General features: G+C 36.9%; 1 protein-coding gene across 1 annotated transcript in view; it reads left to right on the top strand.

The window, feature by feature from the left end:
• ABCB1 (ATP binding cassette subfamily B member 1) overlaps positions 1–18,800 on the top strand; it is a 95,857-nt gene that overhangs the window by 42,840 nt on the left and 34,217 nt on the right. Inside the window, exons 8-15 of the mRNA XM_023736058.1 lie at positions 10,854–11,025; positions 12,613–12,726; positions 12,875–12,985; positions 13,170–13,295; positions 13,410–13,613; positions 13,933–14,103; positions 17,112–17,273; positions 18,105–18,281. Coding sequence (XP_023591826.1) covers positions 10,854–11,025; positions 12,613–12,726; positions 12,875–12,985; positions 13,170–13,295; positions 13,410–13,613; positions 13,933–14,103; positions 17,112–17,273; positions 18,105–18,281 — 1,237 coding nt within the window. The remainder of the gene's footprint in view (positions 1–10,853; positions 11,026–12,612; positions 12,727–12,874; positions 12,986–13,169; positions 13,296–13,409; positions 13,614–13,932; positions 14,104–17,111; positions 17,274–18,104; positions 18,282–18,800) is intronic.

Genomic DNA, 18,800 nt, shown 5'->3' with positions numbered 1-18,800 from the left:
TTGCTTAGGTAGCATGACTCAAAATGATAAGAAACAGCTGAAAACATCTATTAATAATCAGAAAATGTAATGTACAAAGTATGAATCTAGGAAAATTGGAAGTCATCAAAATGAAATGGAACGTGTAAAGATTGATATCCTAGGCATTAGTAGGCTGAAATGGACTGGTATTGGCCATTTTGAATCAGACAATCGTATGGTCTATTCTGCTGGGAATGACAAGTTCGAAGAGGAATGGCATCGCATTCATTGGCAAAAAGAACATTTCAAGATCTGTCGTGAAGTACAGTGCTGTCAGTGATAGGATAATATCCATAGGCCTACAAGGAAGACCAGTTAATATAACTATTATTCAAATTTCTATACCAACCACTAAGGCCAAAGATGAGGAAATTGAAGATTTTTACCAACTTCTACAGTCCGAAATTGATCAAACATGCAGTCAAGATGCTTGATAATTACTGGTGATTGGAATGAGAAAGTTGGAAACAAAGAGGAAGATCGATAGCTGGAAAACATGGCCTTGGTAATAGAAATGATGCCAGAGATTGCATGATAGATTTTTGCAAGACCAACAACTTTCTTCATTGTAAATACCTTTTTATAACAACATAAACGATGACTACACATATGGACCTCATCAGATGAAATACACAGGAATCAAATCAAATACATCTGTGGAAAGAGACAATGGAAAAGCTCAATGTCATCAGTCAGAAAAGGCCAGGAGCTGACTATCCAACAGACGATCGATTGCTCATATGCAAGTTCAAGTTGAAGCTGAAGAAAATTAGAACAAGTCGACGAGAGCGAAAATACAACGTTGAGTATATCCCTGGATTTATATATCCTGGATTTAGAGACCATCTCAGGAACATAGTTGACACACTGAACGCTAATGACCGAACAACAGATGAGTTGTGGAATAACATCAAGGACGTCATACATGAAGAAAGCAGAAGGTCATTAAAAAGACAGGAAAGAAAGAAAAGACCAAAATGGATGTCAGAAGAGACTCTGAAAGTTGCTCTTGAATGCAGAGTAGCTAAAGCGAAAGGAAGAAATGATGAAGTAAAAGAGCTGAACAGAATATTTCAAAGGGCAGCTCAAGAAGACAAAGTATTATAATGAAATGTGCAAAGACCTAGGGTTAGACAACCAAAAGAGAAGTACACTCAGCATTTCTCGAGCTGAAAAAATTTAAGAAAAAATTCAAGCTTCAAGTTGGAATACTGAAAGATTCTATGGGGAAAATATTGAATGACACAGGAAGCATCAAAAGAATATGGAAGGAATATACAGAGTCACTGTATCAAAAAGAATTGGTCGATGTTCATCCATTTCAGGAGATAGCATATGATTAAGAACCACTGGTACTGAAGGAAGAAGTCCAAGCTGCACTGAAAGTGTTGGCGAAAAACAAGGGTCCAGGAATCGATGGAATACGAGTTGAGATTTTTCAACAAATGGATGCAGTGCTGGAGGTGCTCACTTATCTATGTCAAGAAATTTGGAAGACAGCTTCCTGGCCATCTGACTGGAAGAAATCCACATTTGTGCCTGTTTCAAAGAAAGGTGATCCAACAGAATGCAGAAATTATCGAACAATATTGTTAATATCACACACAAGTAAAATTTTGCTGAAGATCATTCAAAAGTGGTTGCAGCAGTACATCGACAGAGAACTGCCAGAAGTTCAAGCTGGATTCAGAAGAGGACGTGGAATGAGGGATATCGTTGCTGATGTCAGATGGATCTTGGCTGAAAGCAGAGAATACCAGAAAGATGTTTACCTGTGTTTTATTGACTGTGCAAAGGCATTTGACTGTGTGGATCATGACAAATTATGGATAACATTGCGACAAATGGGAATTCCAGAACACTTAATTGTGCTCGTGAGGAACATGTATGTAGACCAAGAGGCAGTTGTTCAAATGGAACAAAGGGATACTGTGTGGTTTAAAGTTAGGAAAGTTGTGTTTTAGGGTTGTATCCTTTCATCATACTTGTTCAGTCTATATGCTGAGCAAATAATCTGAGAGAAGCTGGACTATATGAAGAAGAACTGGGCATCAGGATTGGAGGAAGACTTATTAACAACCTGGGATATGCAGATGACACGACCTTGCTTACAGAAAGTGAACAGGACTTGAAGCACCTTACTGATGAAGATCAAAGACTATAGCCTCCAGTATGGATTACACCTCAACATACAGTAAACAAAAATCCTCACAACTGAACCAATAAACAAAAACATGATAAATGAAGAAAAGACTGAAGTTGTCAAGCATTTCATTATACTTGGATCCATGCCCATGGGAGCAGCGGTCAGGAATCAAATGTCACATTGCATTGGGCAAGTCCACTGCAAAAGACCTTTTTAAAGTGTTCAGAAGCAAAGATATCACTTTGAGGACTAAGGTGTGCCTGACCCAGTCCATAGTATTTTCAGTTGCCTCATATGCATGCGAAAGCTGGACAGTGAATAAGGAAGACCAAAGAAAATTGACGCCTTTGAATTATGGTGTTGGCGAAGAATGTTGAATATACCAACGGACTGCCGGAACGAATAAATCTGTCTTGGAGGAAGTACAACCAGAATGCTCCTTAGAAGCTAGGATAGTGAAACTCTGTCTCAAGTACTTTGGACATGTTATCGGGGGGACCAGTCTCTGGAGAAGGACATCATGCCTGGTAAAATAGAGGGTCATCCAAAAAGAGGAAGACCCTTGACAAAATGGATGGACACAGTGGCTGCAACAGTGGGCTTAAGTATGACAATGATTGTGAGCAAGGTGCAGTACTGGGCAGCATTTAGTTCTGTTTTACACGGGGTTGCTATGAGTGGAGAGCGACTCAGCAGCACCTAACAACAACAAGAGTAGGCTATGAAACTGTCTCTTCTCAAAGATGAGAATTTCACATTAAAAATGAATTCTAGTCCAGTGGTAACACTTGGGTGTGAGGTAGGAGAAATGAAAAATCATTAAAAATTAATGAGTTAAGCATTCAAATTAAGAAGTTAGAAAGAGACCAACAAAGTAAAAAAAAAGTATAAGAAGGAAATAATAAATGTAAAACAAAAATTAAGAGAAAATAAGTGTTAAAAATCTATAAAGTAATTCTTTAAAAAGACTTATAAAATAAACAAGTATTTACAAATTTAATCAGGAACCAAAAAGAGTAAGGAAAAATTGCTAAACGTAATATCTATTTTAAAATTACAACTTTATGCCAACAAATTTTAAAAATCCTAATGAAATACACAGTATGCTAGGAAACATAAGTTAAAACTTTGACTGAAGAAGAAGAAAACCTGAGTAGACTTACAATCTTCAAAGGAATTAAATCCAGAGTTAAAAATCTCACCTTCCTCTATCTACCGCATCCACACATACATACACACATATAAACAAGCAAACGTAACCCATCAAGTATAGATAATTTTATAGGCAAGTTCCATCAAAACTTTTTAAGAAGGAGATAACCCTTATCTTACGCAAACTTTTACAGGGAATGGAAAAAAAAAGATAGAAGTTTTTGAGCTTATTTTATGAGACTGGTTAACTGATACCACAACCAAAGAGGGAAAATAAATGAGAATTATAGAACAATTTCATCTATAAACATAGATGTAGAAATGCTAGATAATATACCAGCTAAACAAATTCATGTGAAAAAAAATCATTAAAAAAAAAGATGGTGACCATGTTCCTTGAATGCAAATATGGTTTAATGTTAATAAATGTGCTAATATAATTAACTAGATGAACAGATAAAAAGAAAAAAAAACACTATTTAGATGGATGAGGAAAAAACATTAATTAAATATGATTGTCTTAGGCTGGGTTCTCTAGAGAAGCAAAACCGGTAAAGCATATAAATATATGTATAGAGAGAGAGAGACATTTATATCAAGGAAATGGCTTATGCAGTTTTTAGAGGCTGTAACATCCCAAGTCTGTGGGGCAGGAAAGAAGCTTCTCCAGATTCACCTAGCTGCAGGGGCTGGCATACCCAAGATCTGTAGGCTGGAGAGCAGTGCTGTTGCAGGCTGTGACTATCCACAAATCTCAAGATCAGCAGGCAAGACCCCCTGGAAAGCTGCTAACCCAAGTTCTAAGAACGAGGTCAGACAAACGGGCCAGCTGCAGGATCCCATACAAACAAAAGCCCCGGCAAACGGAGCAGGAAGCATTAGGCAGTGGAGGGCAGAGAGATGAAGGCTGAGGGGGGTGGGGGTGGGGCTGAGCCACCACAGGCGCCACCCCTGCCAGTACCACTCAGTACATCCCATCTTGGGGGTGATCACATATCAAATCTCAACAGGGAAGTGATCACAACATTACATGACTGCCAAAACATTGAGAATCATGGCCCAGCCAAGTTAACACACAGTCTTAACCATCACAATGATTCATGACAAAAATTCTTAAACTAGATATAATAAAGAGCTTTCAACCTGATATAAGGTATACCAGAGACTCACAGGAAACATCATACTTAATGGTGAAATGTTAAAGGCATTCCTTTAAAATAATGAATGAGACAAGTATGTCTGCTAGCATCGTTTCTGTTTAATGTACTGGTGCTAGATAATGAAATAAGACCAAGGAAACAAATCGGAGTAAAAATAATAAATAAAAATAAAGCAGAATAGAAAAGCTATAAGGATTGGAAAACAAGAAGCAAAAGTATAATTATTCACAGATGATTGTCTACATAGAAATGCCAGTAAGCAACAAATTCCCTGAGGGACCAAATTACTGGGCTGAGGGCTATGGGGACCATGGTCTCAGGGAACAACTAGCTCAATTGGCATAACATAGTTTATAAAGAAAATGTTCTATATCCTACTTTGGCAAGTAGTGTCTGTGGTCTTAAAAGCTTGTGAGCAGCCATCAAAGATACTCGACTGGTCTCACCTCATCTGGAGCAAGTGAGAATGAAGACCAAAGACACAAGGGAAGGATTGTCCAAAGGACTAATGGACCCCAACTACTTCAGCCTCCACCAGAGTAAGTCCAGCACAACCAGATGGTGCCCGGCTACCACCAGCAACTACTCTGACAGGGATCACAATACAGGGTCCCCAACAGAGCTGGAGATAAATGTAGAACAAAATTCTAACTCACAAAAGAAAAAAAAAGGCCAGACTTCCTGGTCTGACAGAGACTGGAGAAACTCAGAGTATGACCCTAGACGCACTTACAGCTCAGTAATGAAGTCACTGAGGTTAAGCCTTCAGCCAAAGATCGGACAGGCCCATAAAACAAAATGAGACTAAATGGCCACATCAGCCCGGGGGCAAGGACGAGAAGGCAGGAGGGGACACCGGAAAGCTGGTAATGGGGAACTCAAGGTTGAGAATGGGAGAGTGTTGACATGTCGTGGGGTTGGCAACCAATGTCACAAAATGGTATGTGTATTAATTGTTTAATGAGAAACTAGTTTGCTCTGTAAACCTTCATCTAAAGTACAATTAAAAAAAGAAATTCCAATAAACTGTACAAACTAAAAATACAGTAATGTTGCTTGCTATCTGATCGTTATTCAGAATAAATGGTATTCCTATAAACTAGTAACAAGCAATGAGAAAATAGAATGTTTCCTCAATTATAAGATGTGCGTCTCTCCCCTACAATTTATCATCTCTGAAACTGGGATAAATAATATAGTTGTTGTCATTTTACAATTACTATGGGTCCGGAACAAAGTTGAGTTCTTCCAGGGAGTATTTGTTTCTGCAGTTCACCAGAGGCCCTACCAATCTGATAGACCTTATGTTTTAGTAAAGTCTCTGTCTAAGGGTTTTGGGATCACAGTGATAGTGTGAATTTATACTGCAGACCTGCATGAGTACTACTGCCTTACGGTTCAAATTCTCAGGGGAAGCTTCCCCCCGCCCCCTCATGTGGTGCTAAGGTTGAGACACACAAGTTCTGCTCTTTATTTCTGTATGGTATATGTGTTGCTTATTTTACTGAAGCTGTTTGGGTCCCAGCTTCATAGTTTCCTACTGAACTACTTAATAAAAAAAACCTGTTGCTGTCATGTTGATTCCGGCTCATGGTGACCCTGTGAGCAGGACCGTCCCATAGGATTTCCAAGGCTGTAATCTTTACGGAAGCAGACTGCTACATTTTTCTCCCAAGGAGAGGCTGCTAGGTTCAAACCACTGACCTTTTGGTTAGCAGCAAAGCACTTAACTACTGCACAACCAGGGCTTCTTACTTTCTTAATAGTAGATAAAATAACAGAATAACAGCACTTCTTCCAACTGTCACCCTAAATTCGAGGAATATGACAATATTTTTAAAATTATTATTATTAGCAGTGAAAACTATATTGATGTATGGAAGGCAGAATGGGTAAGAAGAGAAAGGACATTACGTGGCCTAGTCCAGCAATCAGAACTTAGAGAAATCTGATAATTTTAGTTCACTAAAAGTTTAAAAGAACTGAGATTATAAAAAACAAAATGGAATGCTTTTAATTAATTAGGGTACAGAAAGATTTTTTTCCTACAGAAGATGGTGATCAACTTTTCATTAATAAATATAAAAGCAAATGGGCTTACACAGAGATTCATTTTACTCAGAGATATGTGGAGTAATTTCTTCAGAAGATATTAGTTACTGGAATGAATTTTTGAAAGAACATTCTTCCCTGGAAAATTAAAGGTAGTTTTGCCTGGAGATCAAGAGTAGACTCAAAACTACAACCTGATGACCTACTATTCTTTCCAGCTTGACCATTTCTTGAAAGTTTATTCATTCAACAAATTTATCTAGCTCCTCTTACATGCCAGGGACTGTGCTAGGCTCTGGGTTTTCAGTAGTGAATAGGAAATACAGGATACCTGCCCTTGTGTAATCCTTAGTCAAGACAGTAAGATGGACAAAGAAGGAAGGAAGGAAGGTAGGTAGCTGGGAAAATAACAAGGAAGGTAGGAAAACAGTCATGGAAGAAATGGATTAAATTATAGATTTTTTACATGTGCTCTGAAGGAATCAAAGAATATGCTGATAATCATAGGAAAGACAATTTTACTTTAAATATGAGGAGGTTTCATTTAGGCTGAGACCTGAGGGTTGCGAAAAAGCCTGCCATAGGTCAGGAGAAGAGTCTTCCAAATTCCTGAGATGGGAAAGACTTTGGTATGTTCTAGGAAAGATCATAAGGCTTGTGTGACTGGAGCTTGGTTGGGTGAGGGGAGATTGGGGTGAAGCAAGGCAGTTGAGGTGAGCAGGAGCTAGAACGTGGGAACTTGCAGGCCTGGCCATGGTGAGGAGTTAGGATTTTATTCTAAGGGCACAGAGAAGCTGTTGAGGGTTTTAAAACCAGAGAATGACGATCCACATTATGTTTTAAAATCTCCACACCACTTTCATGTGGAGAATGGATGAGAACAGGTAAAGAGTGGAATCAGAAGATGAGTGGGAAGACTGTTGTAATGGTCCAGGCAAGTAGTCCTGGTGTCCTGATCTAGAGTGGAGGCTGGGGAGGAGTGACAAGTCCCTAGACTTGGGATATATAAGAATTTATGGAACTATTCTTGTTCCAAACATAATACATCTGTTTTCTTACCAGTTCTTCTCACCTCACCTCTTATCTACTTCCACATAAACAAGCAATCAAAGTCTTAGTCTGAATTTCTTTTCAAATTAGCAGGTTCAGGAAGTATCTGGCTTTCTTGAAATGAAGTTTAACCTAAATTTAAAATGAAGTTAATTCAGTTGTGTATAATAGTTTTGTTCTTCTTAATTTAAAAATGATAGTTTTCTCTCTGGTGCGTTTCTTGCAAATATGTTTACCTATTGTTATTGATTTCTATTTGCTTAACCAAAATTGCATCTTGCTCTTCTAAGTGGCTATTCACATACTGGTAAATAAATTTCATAACATTTAATACTGATATTTTCTGAATATCAATATTTTTGTCATGTAATTTTAGCCCATTTTAGGAACTCCTACTTTAATTACCATTTTCATATTTAAGCTTTTAATGAATGGATGATTTTAATACCTGGTTTTGTGTGTATGACTGTTTTTTTAGATTTCTTTTTAATTATGGTGAGTATATATAGAACAAAACCTTTGCCATTTTAGCATTTTTTTTACATGTATGTTCAGTGACATTATGTTCATTATGTTGTGCAACCCTCACCACTACATATTTCCAAAATTTTCTATCACCCTTTACAGAAGCTCAGTGCCCCGTAAGCAATGACTCCGCCCTTTTCTGTCCCCATGCCGGCACCTGGTAGCCACTAATAAACTTTAGTCTCTATACATTTGCCTGTTCTAGATATTTCATATAAGTGGGATCATACAATATTTGTCCTTTTGTGACTGACTTATTTCACACAGCATAATGTTTTCAAGTTTCATCCATGTTGTAGCATGTATCAGGACTTCATTTTCTCTTTATGGCAGAGTAGTATTCCATTGTTTGTATGTACTACATTTTGTTTATCCATTCATCTGTTGATGGACATTGAGGTTGTTTCTATTGTTTGGCTATTATGAATAGTGCTGTAATGAATATTGGTATATGTGTATCTGTTAGTGTTCCTGCTTTCAGTTGTTTTGGGTATATACCTAAGAGTGGAATTGCTGATTATATGATAATTTCTTATGTTTAACTTATTGAGGAACCACCAATCTGTTTTCCACTCCAGCCATACCATTTAACAGTCCCACCAGCAGTGGGTGAGGGTTCCAGTTTCTCCACATCCTCACCAACACCTGTCGTTTTCCTTTTTTTTTTTTTTATCATAGCCATCTTAGTGGGGGTGAAAGTGATATCTCATTGTGGTTTTGATTTGCATTTCAAAAAGCCTGGGTAAAACATGTAGTATTAATTTATCCTCCCTTTTTACCCTCTTCTTTTTTTCATTTACTTTTTCTGGTATCTAAATGATTTTCTTCCCTGTTGTTGCTTCTTCCTATGCAAATGTTTCCTCTGGCTGCATGGGACAACATCATATCAGTGAAATGATTTCTGCAGTAGTCTAGGTAAGCAAGAACTGAAATAAAGGAGATAAAAGGGTGTGAGTCATAAGTGTTAAAGTTCCTTAAATGTAATCGTGTATAATTTATGTATGTCTAGTAATACCTTCCCTTTCAGATCAGTGATTTTATAAAGTAGGAGATACATATCAACCATGGAAACACGTTTCTCAAAAATATTTTTTTGTTGTTGAAAAATTAAAACTGGAAAATTTGGGATTTACAGTTTTGCGGGAGGAGAAGCTCTAAAAATGTGTTAATATTCTATCACTGTAAAGTTCTAAATTTGATCTTTAGTGAACAGGGTTGTCATTGTAAGTTTAATTGGGCATGCTGTTGTATAAAAATAACTAGTTTTTAAAAAGCTGTCATGAAGGCAAGAATATATGTTTATACATGGGCAGTCCTTGAATTCTGCCATACATAACTAACTGATAGAACAAATTCACCAAAGAAAATTAATGAATTTACTTAATATTTACAGTTATCTATTTTATGGATCAGAGATCTCAAAATAAGAATTCTATATGGAAGTCATTCTTCAATTTCAGCATTTAATCATGAATTTCTTCTTTCAGCAAGACAGTGTCCTAGATTCTGCAGGGAGTAGTGATTAAGAGGATAAGACAGATCTGGGGCTATTTTATTATTCCATCCTACTTCTCTAGTAATTTTACTTTGGCTCATTATTTGCAAAGGTGTGTCTTTCTTTTTTTTTTAAATCGAGGCCCCTTTAGCTTATCTCCACATCTCTCTTTTTAAGCAGAATATTCTGCTTAATTGAAGGTACAGTTATTTTCCTTTAGATTTAACATCAGAAGTTAACTACTCACAAAAGGTTAAAAGTACTTGAATTCTTATTGGAAATAAGCTTTAAGTCATTAGAATTGGATAAGGAAAGTTTTCAGTGGACTTTAGCATTGTTTTTGCTTGCTTGCTTGCTTGTGCCACCTTTTGCATAATTCACTGTATTTGTTTTAAGAAGTATTAATGGGTGTTATCCAAGTTTGGCTGATATAGGGCAGACTCTTTTGCTGTGAATGGGTTACAGGGTTATAGATGTGCTGAAGTTTTGATTCCCTCAATCTTAAGGTGACTGGGAAAGCCAGAGCCCCTTACTCCAGCAGTTAGCATCCATGACATGAAAAATGTTGGGAAACATTGACAAAGGGAATGATATATAGGCAATGTGTAGAAAGGCTAAGGAAGGAGGACACTGATAAATGATGATGGATTATTATATTTTTAAGCCAAATAATTATTTTAGATCAGTGATTTTTTTAAATGGTCTATGGGAAGAAGATAAATTATAGTCAGTTTATTTAAAAATAAAAAGTATTACATAGCAATTCAAACCTCTCAAAATGCTCTCACACGTAAATTTTCTCATTTGCTCCTTCCAGCAGTCCCAGAGGGAGGCAAGACAGGGAGCAAATTGTCTGCAAAGCTTCCTTAAGGCTCAAAGAGTTAAATGACTTACTCATATTTAACATGTTCTAGAACTATATCTCCATTTTGTTAATAAATGACACAAATGTTTTTGTGGCTTTTGTGTATGAAACAGTACAAGTTCCGGAAGTTTGCTGAATATCTCTTCACTGTTGCTAAGGCCTAAGAAGGAGCTTTTACTCCATCTCGAAAAACCCCAGTTTCCTCTTCTACAGAAAAGTTGATGTAAGGACAAAAGGAACAAATACATGTAATACGCTTACCACAGGGCTGGGCACATTCTAAGCACTCAGTAACCATCATGCTGGTCTGGCATGTCCTTGTATTTACATTGACACATTTTCATAAGATTTATGAGTATATGTGATAATTTTTATTCCTACTCCTAGGTACAACAAAAATTTAGAAGAAGCTAAAAGAATTGGGATAAAGAAAGCTATTACAGCCAATATTTCTATGGGTGCTGCTTTCCTGCTGATCTATGCATCATATGCTCTGGCATTCTGGTATGGGACCACGTTGGTCCTCTCAAAGGAATATTCTATTGGACAAGTACTCACTGTAAGTGATATTTTATTAAGAGATGGATCACTATTAAAAATACTAATGAAATTTAGTGGCTGTGGCTTGGCTTTAGAAGAATATATTTTTGAATAATACAAAGAGACTTACAGTATTAGATTAAAAAGTGGAAAGGAAATCAGATGCATCCATCCAGTTTTGCTGTCATTTTTGCACATCTCTTGCGCAAATTCTCCTGTAGCCCAAATAGTATTAATGTTACCAATTTTTGTAAGATCAACTCTCATTTGCTGAAATTGTTTCTGTGTGCCAGATTCTATGCTAAGCGCTTCTCTTGTATTTTCTGATTTACTGTTCACAACAAATGGCAAAATACACAGATTAACTTCTTTTCAAATTATGTTGACTGATGGCTAATCACCTCACAAATTTACAGATGCATAAATCCATACTCTTCCTAAAAGAATATTCTATTTAGAGGTTCTCCACATTATAAACTTTTGTACAAGCACAGAAGGCTTGACTCATGATACCATCCTGTCCTATTTAAAAACAGTGAAATAATTCACAAACCAAGCTCAATATGTATCTTGATCTAATAAAGTACATAATATATTTTTTTTTCATTTCCTTTTTCACTCAATTCCTTTTTTATAGGCCAAGCACAAGTGTATTGAGTTAACAAGAGACCATATTTTGTTTAGTTACTTAAAACAGTTCCCTTTCTTGGGAACCAGATTTCCTTGGGAACCAGGTAGTAATTTCTTCTTTTGTTGCCTCATCTAAAATTTATGAGGCTGTTCAGTTAGCCGGGGCTTTTGGAAAAAAGTTTTTATTAGGATAGTGGTGCTGTGGGTGAATCAAAGTTCTGATGAGAGATGTATTCTGTGATGTAGGTAAGAAATTTTAAATCCAGGATTCACTGTACCCAAACCTGCCTTACAAACTGGAGACATTCACAATAGTGAGTAGGAGCACAGGATTTGGGATCAGGCTGTCGTGGTTCAAATCCCAACTGTGTGCCACTTTTATTAGCCTGCTTATCAAACCTCAGAGCATATAGTGTGGTGTGGGGGAAGAAAAGACTTAACTTGAGAAAGAATGCCTCAGGCGTGTGTTTTTTATACTTTACAAAATGTTTTCATATACATTGTCTTTTCAGACATGCTTGGTTGCTAGATAGGGAGAACAGATGGAATCTTGCCTATTTTTGCAAATGAAGAAACCGAGACCCACAGATTCTAGGAGAATTGCCTAAGGACCATATAGCTAGTTAGTGCCAATCCGGATCTTCTGACTTTCCTTCTAATATTTGCTTCCACTTTGCCTTGGTGATGGTCTAAGTTGAAACTCTTAGCCATTGAAATAATATAAAAATATTCTATTGTAATATGCTGGTTCTGTAAAACTTATATTATGATTTCACTAAGCAGTTAGGACTGATCCTTCATTTTCAACTGAAAAGTATTTAAACTCTTATTTTTTTTAGCATCCAGTATTCATATGTTGCCTTGCCATTTTAAATTTAATTCACTGTGTTAAAAGAAGAAAGAGGAAGAACAACAACAAAAATGTTGTACTAAAGGCTATCTAAGTAACTTGATGTTTTCTTTTCACTGTCATCAGGTTTTCTTTTCTGTATTGATTGGAGCATTTAGTGTTGGACAGACCTCTCCAAGCATTGAAGCATTTGCAAATGCAAGAGGAGCAGCTTATGAAATCTTCAAGATCATTGATAATGTAAGTCTAGGATAGCTGTTTATCCATTTATCTAAAAGTCTTTCCAGTTGAGGATCAATATTCTTATCATTTTCTCCAGCTCTCCCAAAAATGTCGCTAAAAGCAGTTACTGTAAGCTAGTTATCTTCTAAATTTTTGTTCTTTGTAGAAGCCAAGCATTGACAGCTATTCGAAGAATGGGCACAAACCAGATGATATGAAAGGAAATTTGGAATTCAGAAATGTTCACTTCAGTTACCCTTCTCGAAAAGAAGTTAAGGTAGAATAATAAATGGTTAATCAATGATTAAACAATGTATTGGATAAAGAATTTCTCATACTTTCCTTTAAAAGACTGTAAAAATATACATATTTAAACCTAGCATTAAATTAAACTGCCAGTTCATAGACCCTATATCTGTCAGTTGCATTAATGTTTGTTTATTTCTCATTTATCCTGATAGATCTTGAAGGGCCTCAACCTGAAGGTTCAGAGTGGGCAGACTGTGGCCCTGGTTGGGAACAGTGGCTGTGGGAAAAGCACCACGGTCCAGCTAATACAGAGGCTCTATGACCCCACAGAGGGCACGGTGAGATGGCTTATGCTGAGCTAGATGCTACAGCAGTTAACGATTACCATCACAGATATTTCTGACATTGTAATTTCAGCTCTAAATGTATGAAAATCATACTTTTTATTTCAGATCAGTATTGATGGACAGGACATTAGGACCTTAAATGTAAGGTATCTGCGGGAAATTACTGGTGTGGTGAGTCAGGAACCTGTGTTATTTGCCACCACAATAGCTGAAAACATTCGCTATGGCCGTGAAGATGTCACCATGGATGAAATTGAGAAAGCTGTCAAGGAAGCCAATGCCTATGACTTTATCATGAAACTGCCTCAGGTAAGTTGTCCTTGATCTTTGTCATGCTAACAGCTCAAAGACTAGAATGTTGGCTTAATACATAGGAAGTTAGGAAGAAACCTAACATAGGAGGAGGCTCCTCAGAAGTGAAATCAAGATTACTTCAGATTTTAAAGATCTAGCAGCATCAACTAGTAGCAGACATATTTTTAAAATTGGAGTTTGTTGTTGCTGAGTTTTGAGGAACTGGACCATAGCCTGTTGGACTGGGGTGGTTTATAGAATTACTTCGCATCTTAAAATGTGAACCGAGAAATGTGTTCTTTTGCTAAATCCTCTTATGTGTTCTTTGTTGTAGAAATTTGACACCCTGGTTGGGGAGAGAGGGGCCCAACTTAGTGGAGGACAGAAACAGAGAATCGCCATTGCGAGAGCCCTGATTCGCAACCCCAAGATTCTCCTGCTCGACGAGGCCACGTCGGCCTTGGACACGGAGAGTGAAGCAGTGGTTCAGGTGGCTCTGGATAAGGTCTGTGCGCCTTAGTTCAAATAGACTTGATGTATAAGTATAAGAATATCCCACTGTTAATTCTTCTTAATATTGGTCTTAGAAAAGGAAATTTCTGATAACTTCTAAGTGATTCCTTTAGATATTAAAATAAAAGCATCAGGCCTCTTTGGGTCTTTTCTGTTTGTTTAATTTCTGTTTATTTCTTTGGTATTTTTTAAAGTAGAGATGAATAAATTTTCATTTAAACGTACTTGCAAATCTTTAAAATTAAACAATAAATGTAGACTTGAAGGAAAATTGGTCTTCGTGGTGATCTTGAAAACTTAGCTTTAGGGATAACCCTGTTATTTAGACTTGTGAGTTTGTAGTATTGTCAACAAGAGAAAAATACAATCTGGGCATTCACGTTTAATTTCCAGGATATTAAATGCAGGGGAAGACTGTGAGAAGTGAGAAACTTCTTCTCCCCAGAGGAAGGGCAGAGAGCCTATGATGTTGGAAACCTACCTGAATGTATCAGTTACCTAGTGCTGCTATAACAGAAATACCACAAGTGGATGGCTTTAACAAAGAGAAATCTATTCTCTCACAGTCTAGGAGGTAGAAGTTCGAATTCAGGGTGCCAGCTCCAGGGAAGGCTTTCTCTGTCTGTTGGTTCTGGGGGAAGGTCCTTGTTATCAATCTTTCCCTGTTCGAGGAGCTTCTCAGCACAGGGACCCCTGGTCCAAAGGACTCACTATTCTCCTGGCTCTTGTTTCTTGGTAGTATGAGGGTCCCCCTGTCTCTCTGCTCGCTTCCTCTTTTATATCTCAAAAGAGATTGGCTTAAAACACAGCCTGATCTTGTAGATTGTGTCCTGCCTCATTAACATAACTATCACTAATCCCATCTCATTAACATGGGATAGGATTTACAACACATAGGAAAATCACATCAGATGACAGAATAATGGACAGTCACACAATACTTGGAATTATGGCCTAGCCAAATTGATACACATATTTTTGGGGGACACAGTTCAATCCATAACACTGAGCCATGAAATGTCCTTGATTATCAACAGAGTTTGATATTGCTGCAGTTTTTGAGTCCATTTGATTCATTCACCAAATAGGATTTGAGTGCTTGTTCTGTTCCAGGCACCGTGTGCTTGGTCCCAGGCATATGTGGTAACCAGCCTAGCTCTTTGAGAATGGAGAATGTGGAGAGACCTTTTAACCAAAGGTGCAGAGTGCTGAGTTGAAGTGTCACAGTAAAATTCAAAGATGAACCCATATCAGTTCCAACTCTCCCCCTCTCCAAGAATGAAACAATATATGTATTCCTTTAAACATCCTGTCAATGTGCATAATAGATTATTGAGGGTACAAAAAGCAGGGTAACTAAACATTCTGTGAACCAAGATGGAGGTAGATAGGATTATGGCTTCCTTTTTTTCCTTCATTTTACATATCTATAATTTCATATCTGTGTTTTCTTATTGCTTGTGCATCTGTGTTTTCTTACTATTCTACAGTAGAATTATAAATAAAAACAATTTTTAAAGGTTTGATTTAAAAATACTTTAGAATGTAAATTTGGTGGGAAATTCCACATGTCCCTGTTTTCTCTAAAACATCCAAAGAATTGATCCATTCTCTACTTTCTAGTTGCTGCCACCTAATTTTTCTCACATGTATGTTTTTTCTTCTCTGGGTTTTCCACTTCCATCTACTGATCCTTTGTTTGTTTGGTTGTTTTGATAGTTTTATTGCTAGTTACTGGACAGAATACAAAAAATCAAAAGCATTAGGAAATTTATAAAGGTAGAAAAATCTCAGTGTAGTTCTGGTTGTGGTTGGCTCTGTTTCATATTACTGTAAATAAGATTATTATTGTTAGGTGCCATTGAGTTGGTTCCAACTGAGCAACCATATAGGACAGAGTAGAACTGCCCCAGAGGGTTTCCAAGGAGTGGCTGGTGTATTTGAACTGCCGACCATTTAGTTAGCAGCTGAGCTCTTAACCACTATGCCACCAGGGTAGATGGAGTCCGTGGGTGGCGCAAATGGTTAAGCATTGGACCACTTGCCGAAAGGTTGGTGGTTTGAACCCACCCAGAAGCACCTCAGAAGACAGGTCTGGCAATCTGCTTCTGAAAGGTCACAGTCTTGAAAACCCTGTGGAGCAGTTCTGCTCTGCACACACGGGGTTGTAAAAGTCAGAATCTACTCAAGGGAAACTAACAATAATGTCAGATGTTCAGTAAGTGCTCACTGACATTGTCACAGATGGTGACAGAGACCAGACAGAAATAAGATTGGACATTTTAAAACATTTCAATAGCTCTTCTGTTTTTCCATAATGCTTCCACTTAGCAGTAAGTATCAATTATTGAGCCCTCATTATGTGCCACAGTGCTAAATCCTTTATGTGCACTGTTTTATTTACACAACTACCCTATGAAGTGAGTACTATTATTATCCCCATTTTACACAAGAAGAAATTGAGCTTCACAGAAGTTAAAAGACTTGGATAAGTCCTAGAGTTCATAAATAGCAAAACCAAGATTTGAGCCCAGATCAATGTGACATTGAAGTCTGGACTTTGCTGCCTCACTTTTATTATCTGTCTTGATCCTCTAAACAGTCCTGTGAGGTAGGATGTTCTGATTCCCAGGACTGATCACTAGCTGGTATTCACCAGACAGTGTACTGGCCAAGGTCTGTTCTGATTGGCCAGTGCCTGGGCTGTGGAGTTGTGTTAGTTGGTATAAGCCCCTGACTTTACTACAAACTTAGGCTGATAGGAGTTAAGTAAAATATTTACAGGCTTAGATAAGATTAATATGTGAATATCATATTTGAGTTCTTATAATAAAACATCATTTTAAACCATTATCAATTAACTGTACTTTAACTGAAATTAGAGGCTACCTTTTATAGCTTTGACAGTTTCACAGTGCCCAAAGCATTGATGTTCAAGAAATATAAGCTGAATCAACGTAATTGTTAGTTTATTCAAAAGCTAAATGTCTCTCCCTTTAGGCCAGAAAAGGGCGAACTACTGTTGTGATAGCTCATCGTTTGTCTACAGTTCGTAATGCTGATGTCATTGCTGGTTTTGACGATGGGGTCATTGTGGAGGAAGGAAATCATGATGAACTCATGAAAGAAAAAGGCATTTACTTCAAACTTGTTACAATGCAGGTATACTTCAATTCTAGCATTTTCCAAAATTATCTCAGGTATAAACTGATTTTGCTATGTTTAATGCTATAAATAAATGTTACTGGACTTCATTATCTTGAAAAGTGGGAAAAAATACTTGGAGGATGCAAAGTCAGACCAATGTTTTTAGATTTTATTTTTCTTGAGAAGAGGGAAAATGAAGGATAATTCAAGAAAATTAAAGAAAAGTTTAAAAAAGGTAATAAAGCTGAGGTTCAGTACAGTACCCACTGGCCACATATTCAGCACTTGAACATGGTTAATCTGAGTTGAAATGTTGTAAATGGAAAATACACCCCATATCCCAAAGACTTGGTAGAAAAAAAAGAGTGTAATATATCTCATTAATAATTTTTATATTGAATACTTGTTAAAATGATAACATTTTGGATATAGTGGGTTAAAGAAAATATATAATTAAAATTGGTTTTACCTTTTCACATTTTTGAATGTGGCTACTAGAAAATCTAAAAGGACAAGGCTCACATTTGTGGCTTGCACCATATTTCCATTGACAGCATTCGTCCAGAGTGAATGTGATTGAGCCAAACACCAACAGAAAAGGGGTTGATTAGATAAGATACATGGAATGGATGCCATGTTATTTCAGTGTATTTAATGGCATATCTTTCTCATTTAGTGGTTTTAATTTTCAAATATATCACAAAACAGAAATAGCAGTTCAACTTTATCCTTTCCTGTAATTTTTTAAACAAATTATCATTTTCTTCTGGTAGCCGATGTTCATTGATTGGTTTTCATTGGTTAACTGAGCCTAACGAGTTTATGCGTATTTCTTGTTTATTTTAGACAAGAGGAAATGAAATTGAAATAGCAGGTGCAACTAATGAATACAAAAGTGAAAGTGATGCTTTGGAAATGTCTCCAAAAGATTCAAGATCCAGTGTAATAAGAAGAAGATCAACTCACAAGAGCATCTGTGCACCACAAGGCGAAGACAGAAACCTTAGTACAAAAGGGGACCTGGTATGGAGGAGGATGTAGAGTATTATGTCTTAAGCCCTCCCACTGTGATTCCCTAGTTTGGTGGGCTGGGCACTGGGCAGGGTTGGAGGCAGGAAGAGTTGTCCAGAATCCTCCTGTCCTATCCCCCAGAGTGTTCCATGCACCAAATCTCAACATTCAGAATCAATTTAGATTTTAGAATGAGATTTTTTTTTGGACAAGAATTTTAGAATTACAATTTATAATGTAAAGAGATTATAACGGGTCTTCAAATATCAAAAATTCTGCTTATCCCTACTTGGACATATTGTAGTTTTTCAAATGAAGAATTTTAGAATTACAATTTATAATGTAAAGAGATTATAATGGGTCTTTAAATATCAAAAATTCTGCTTATCCCTACTTGGACATATTGTAGTTTTTCAAATGCCAGGTAAGAGTTAAATGTTTGTGGAAACATCTCTTATTCTTTAAAAATAAATAAAGAGCCATCAATTGATAAGGAAATAGAAACAGGATATTTTGATTTAAAAATTTTTG

The sequence above is a fragment of the Trichechus manatus genome, unplaced genomic scaffold (genome assembly GCF_000243295.1).
Source record: "Trichechus manatus latirostris isolate Lorelei unplaced genomic scaffold, TriManLat1.0 scaffold00085, whole genome shotgun sequence".
NCBI lineage: Eukaryota > Metazoa > Chordata > Mammalia > Sirenia > Trichechidae > Trichechus > Trichechus manatus.
Note: the sequence above shows the minus strand (reverse complement) of the source record. Positions and strands in the feature narration are given on the sequence as shown.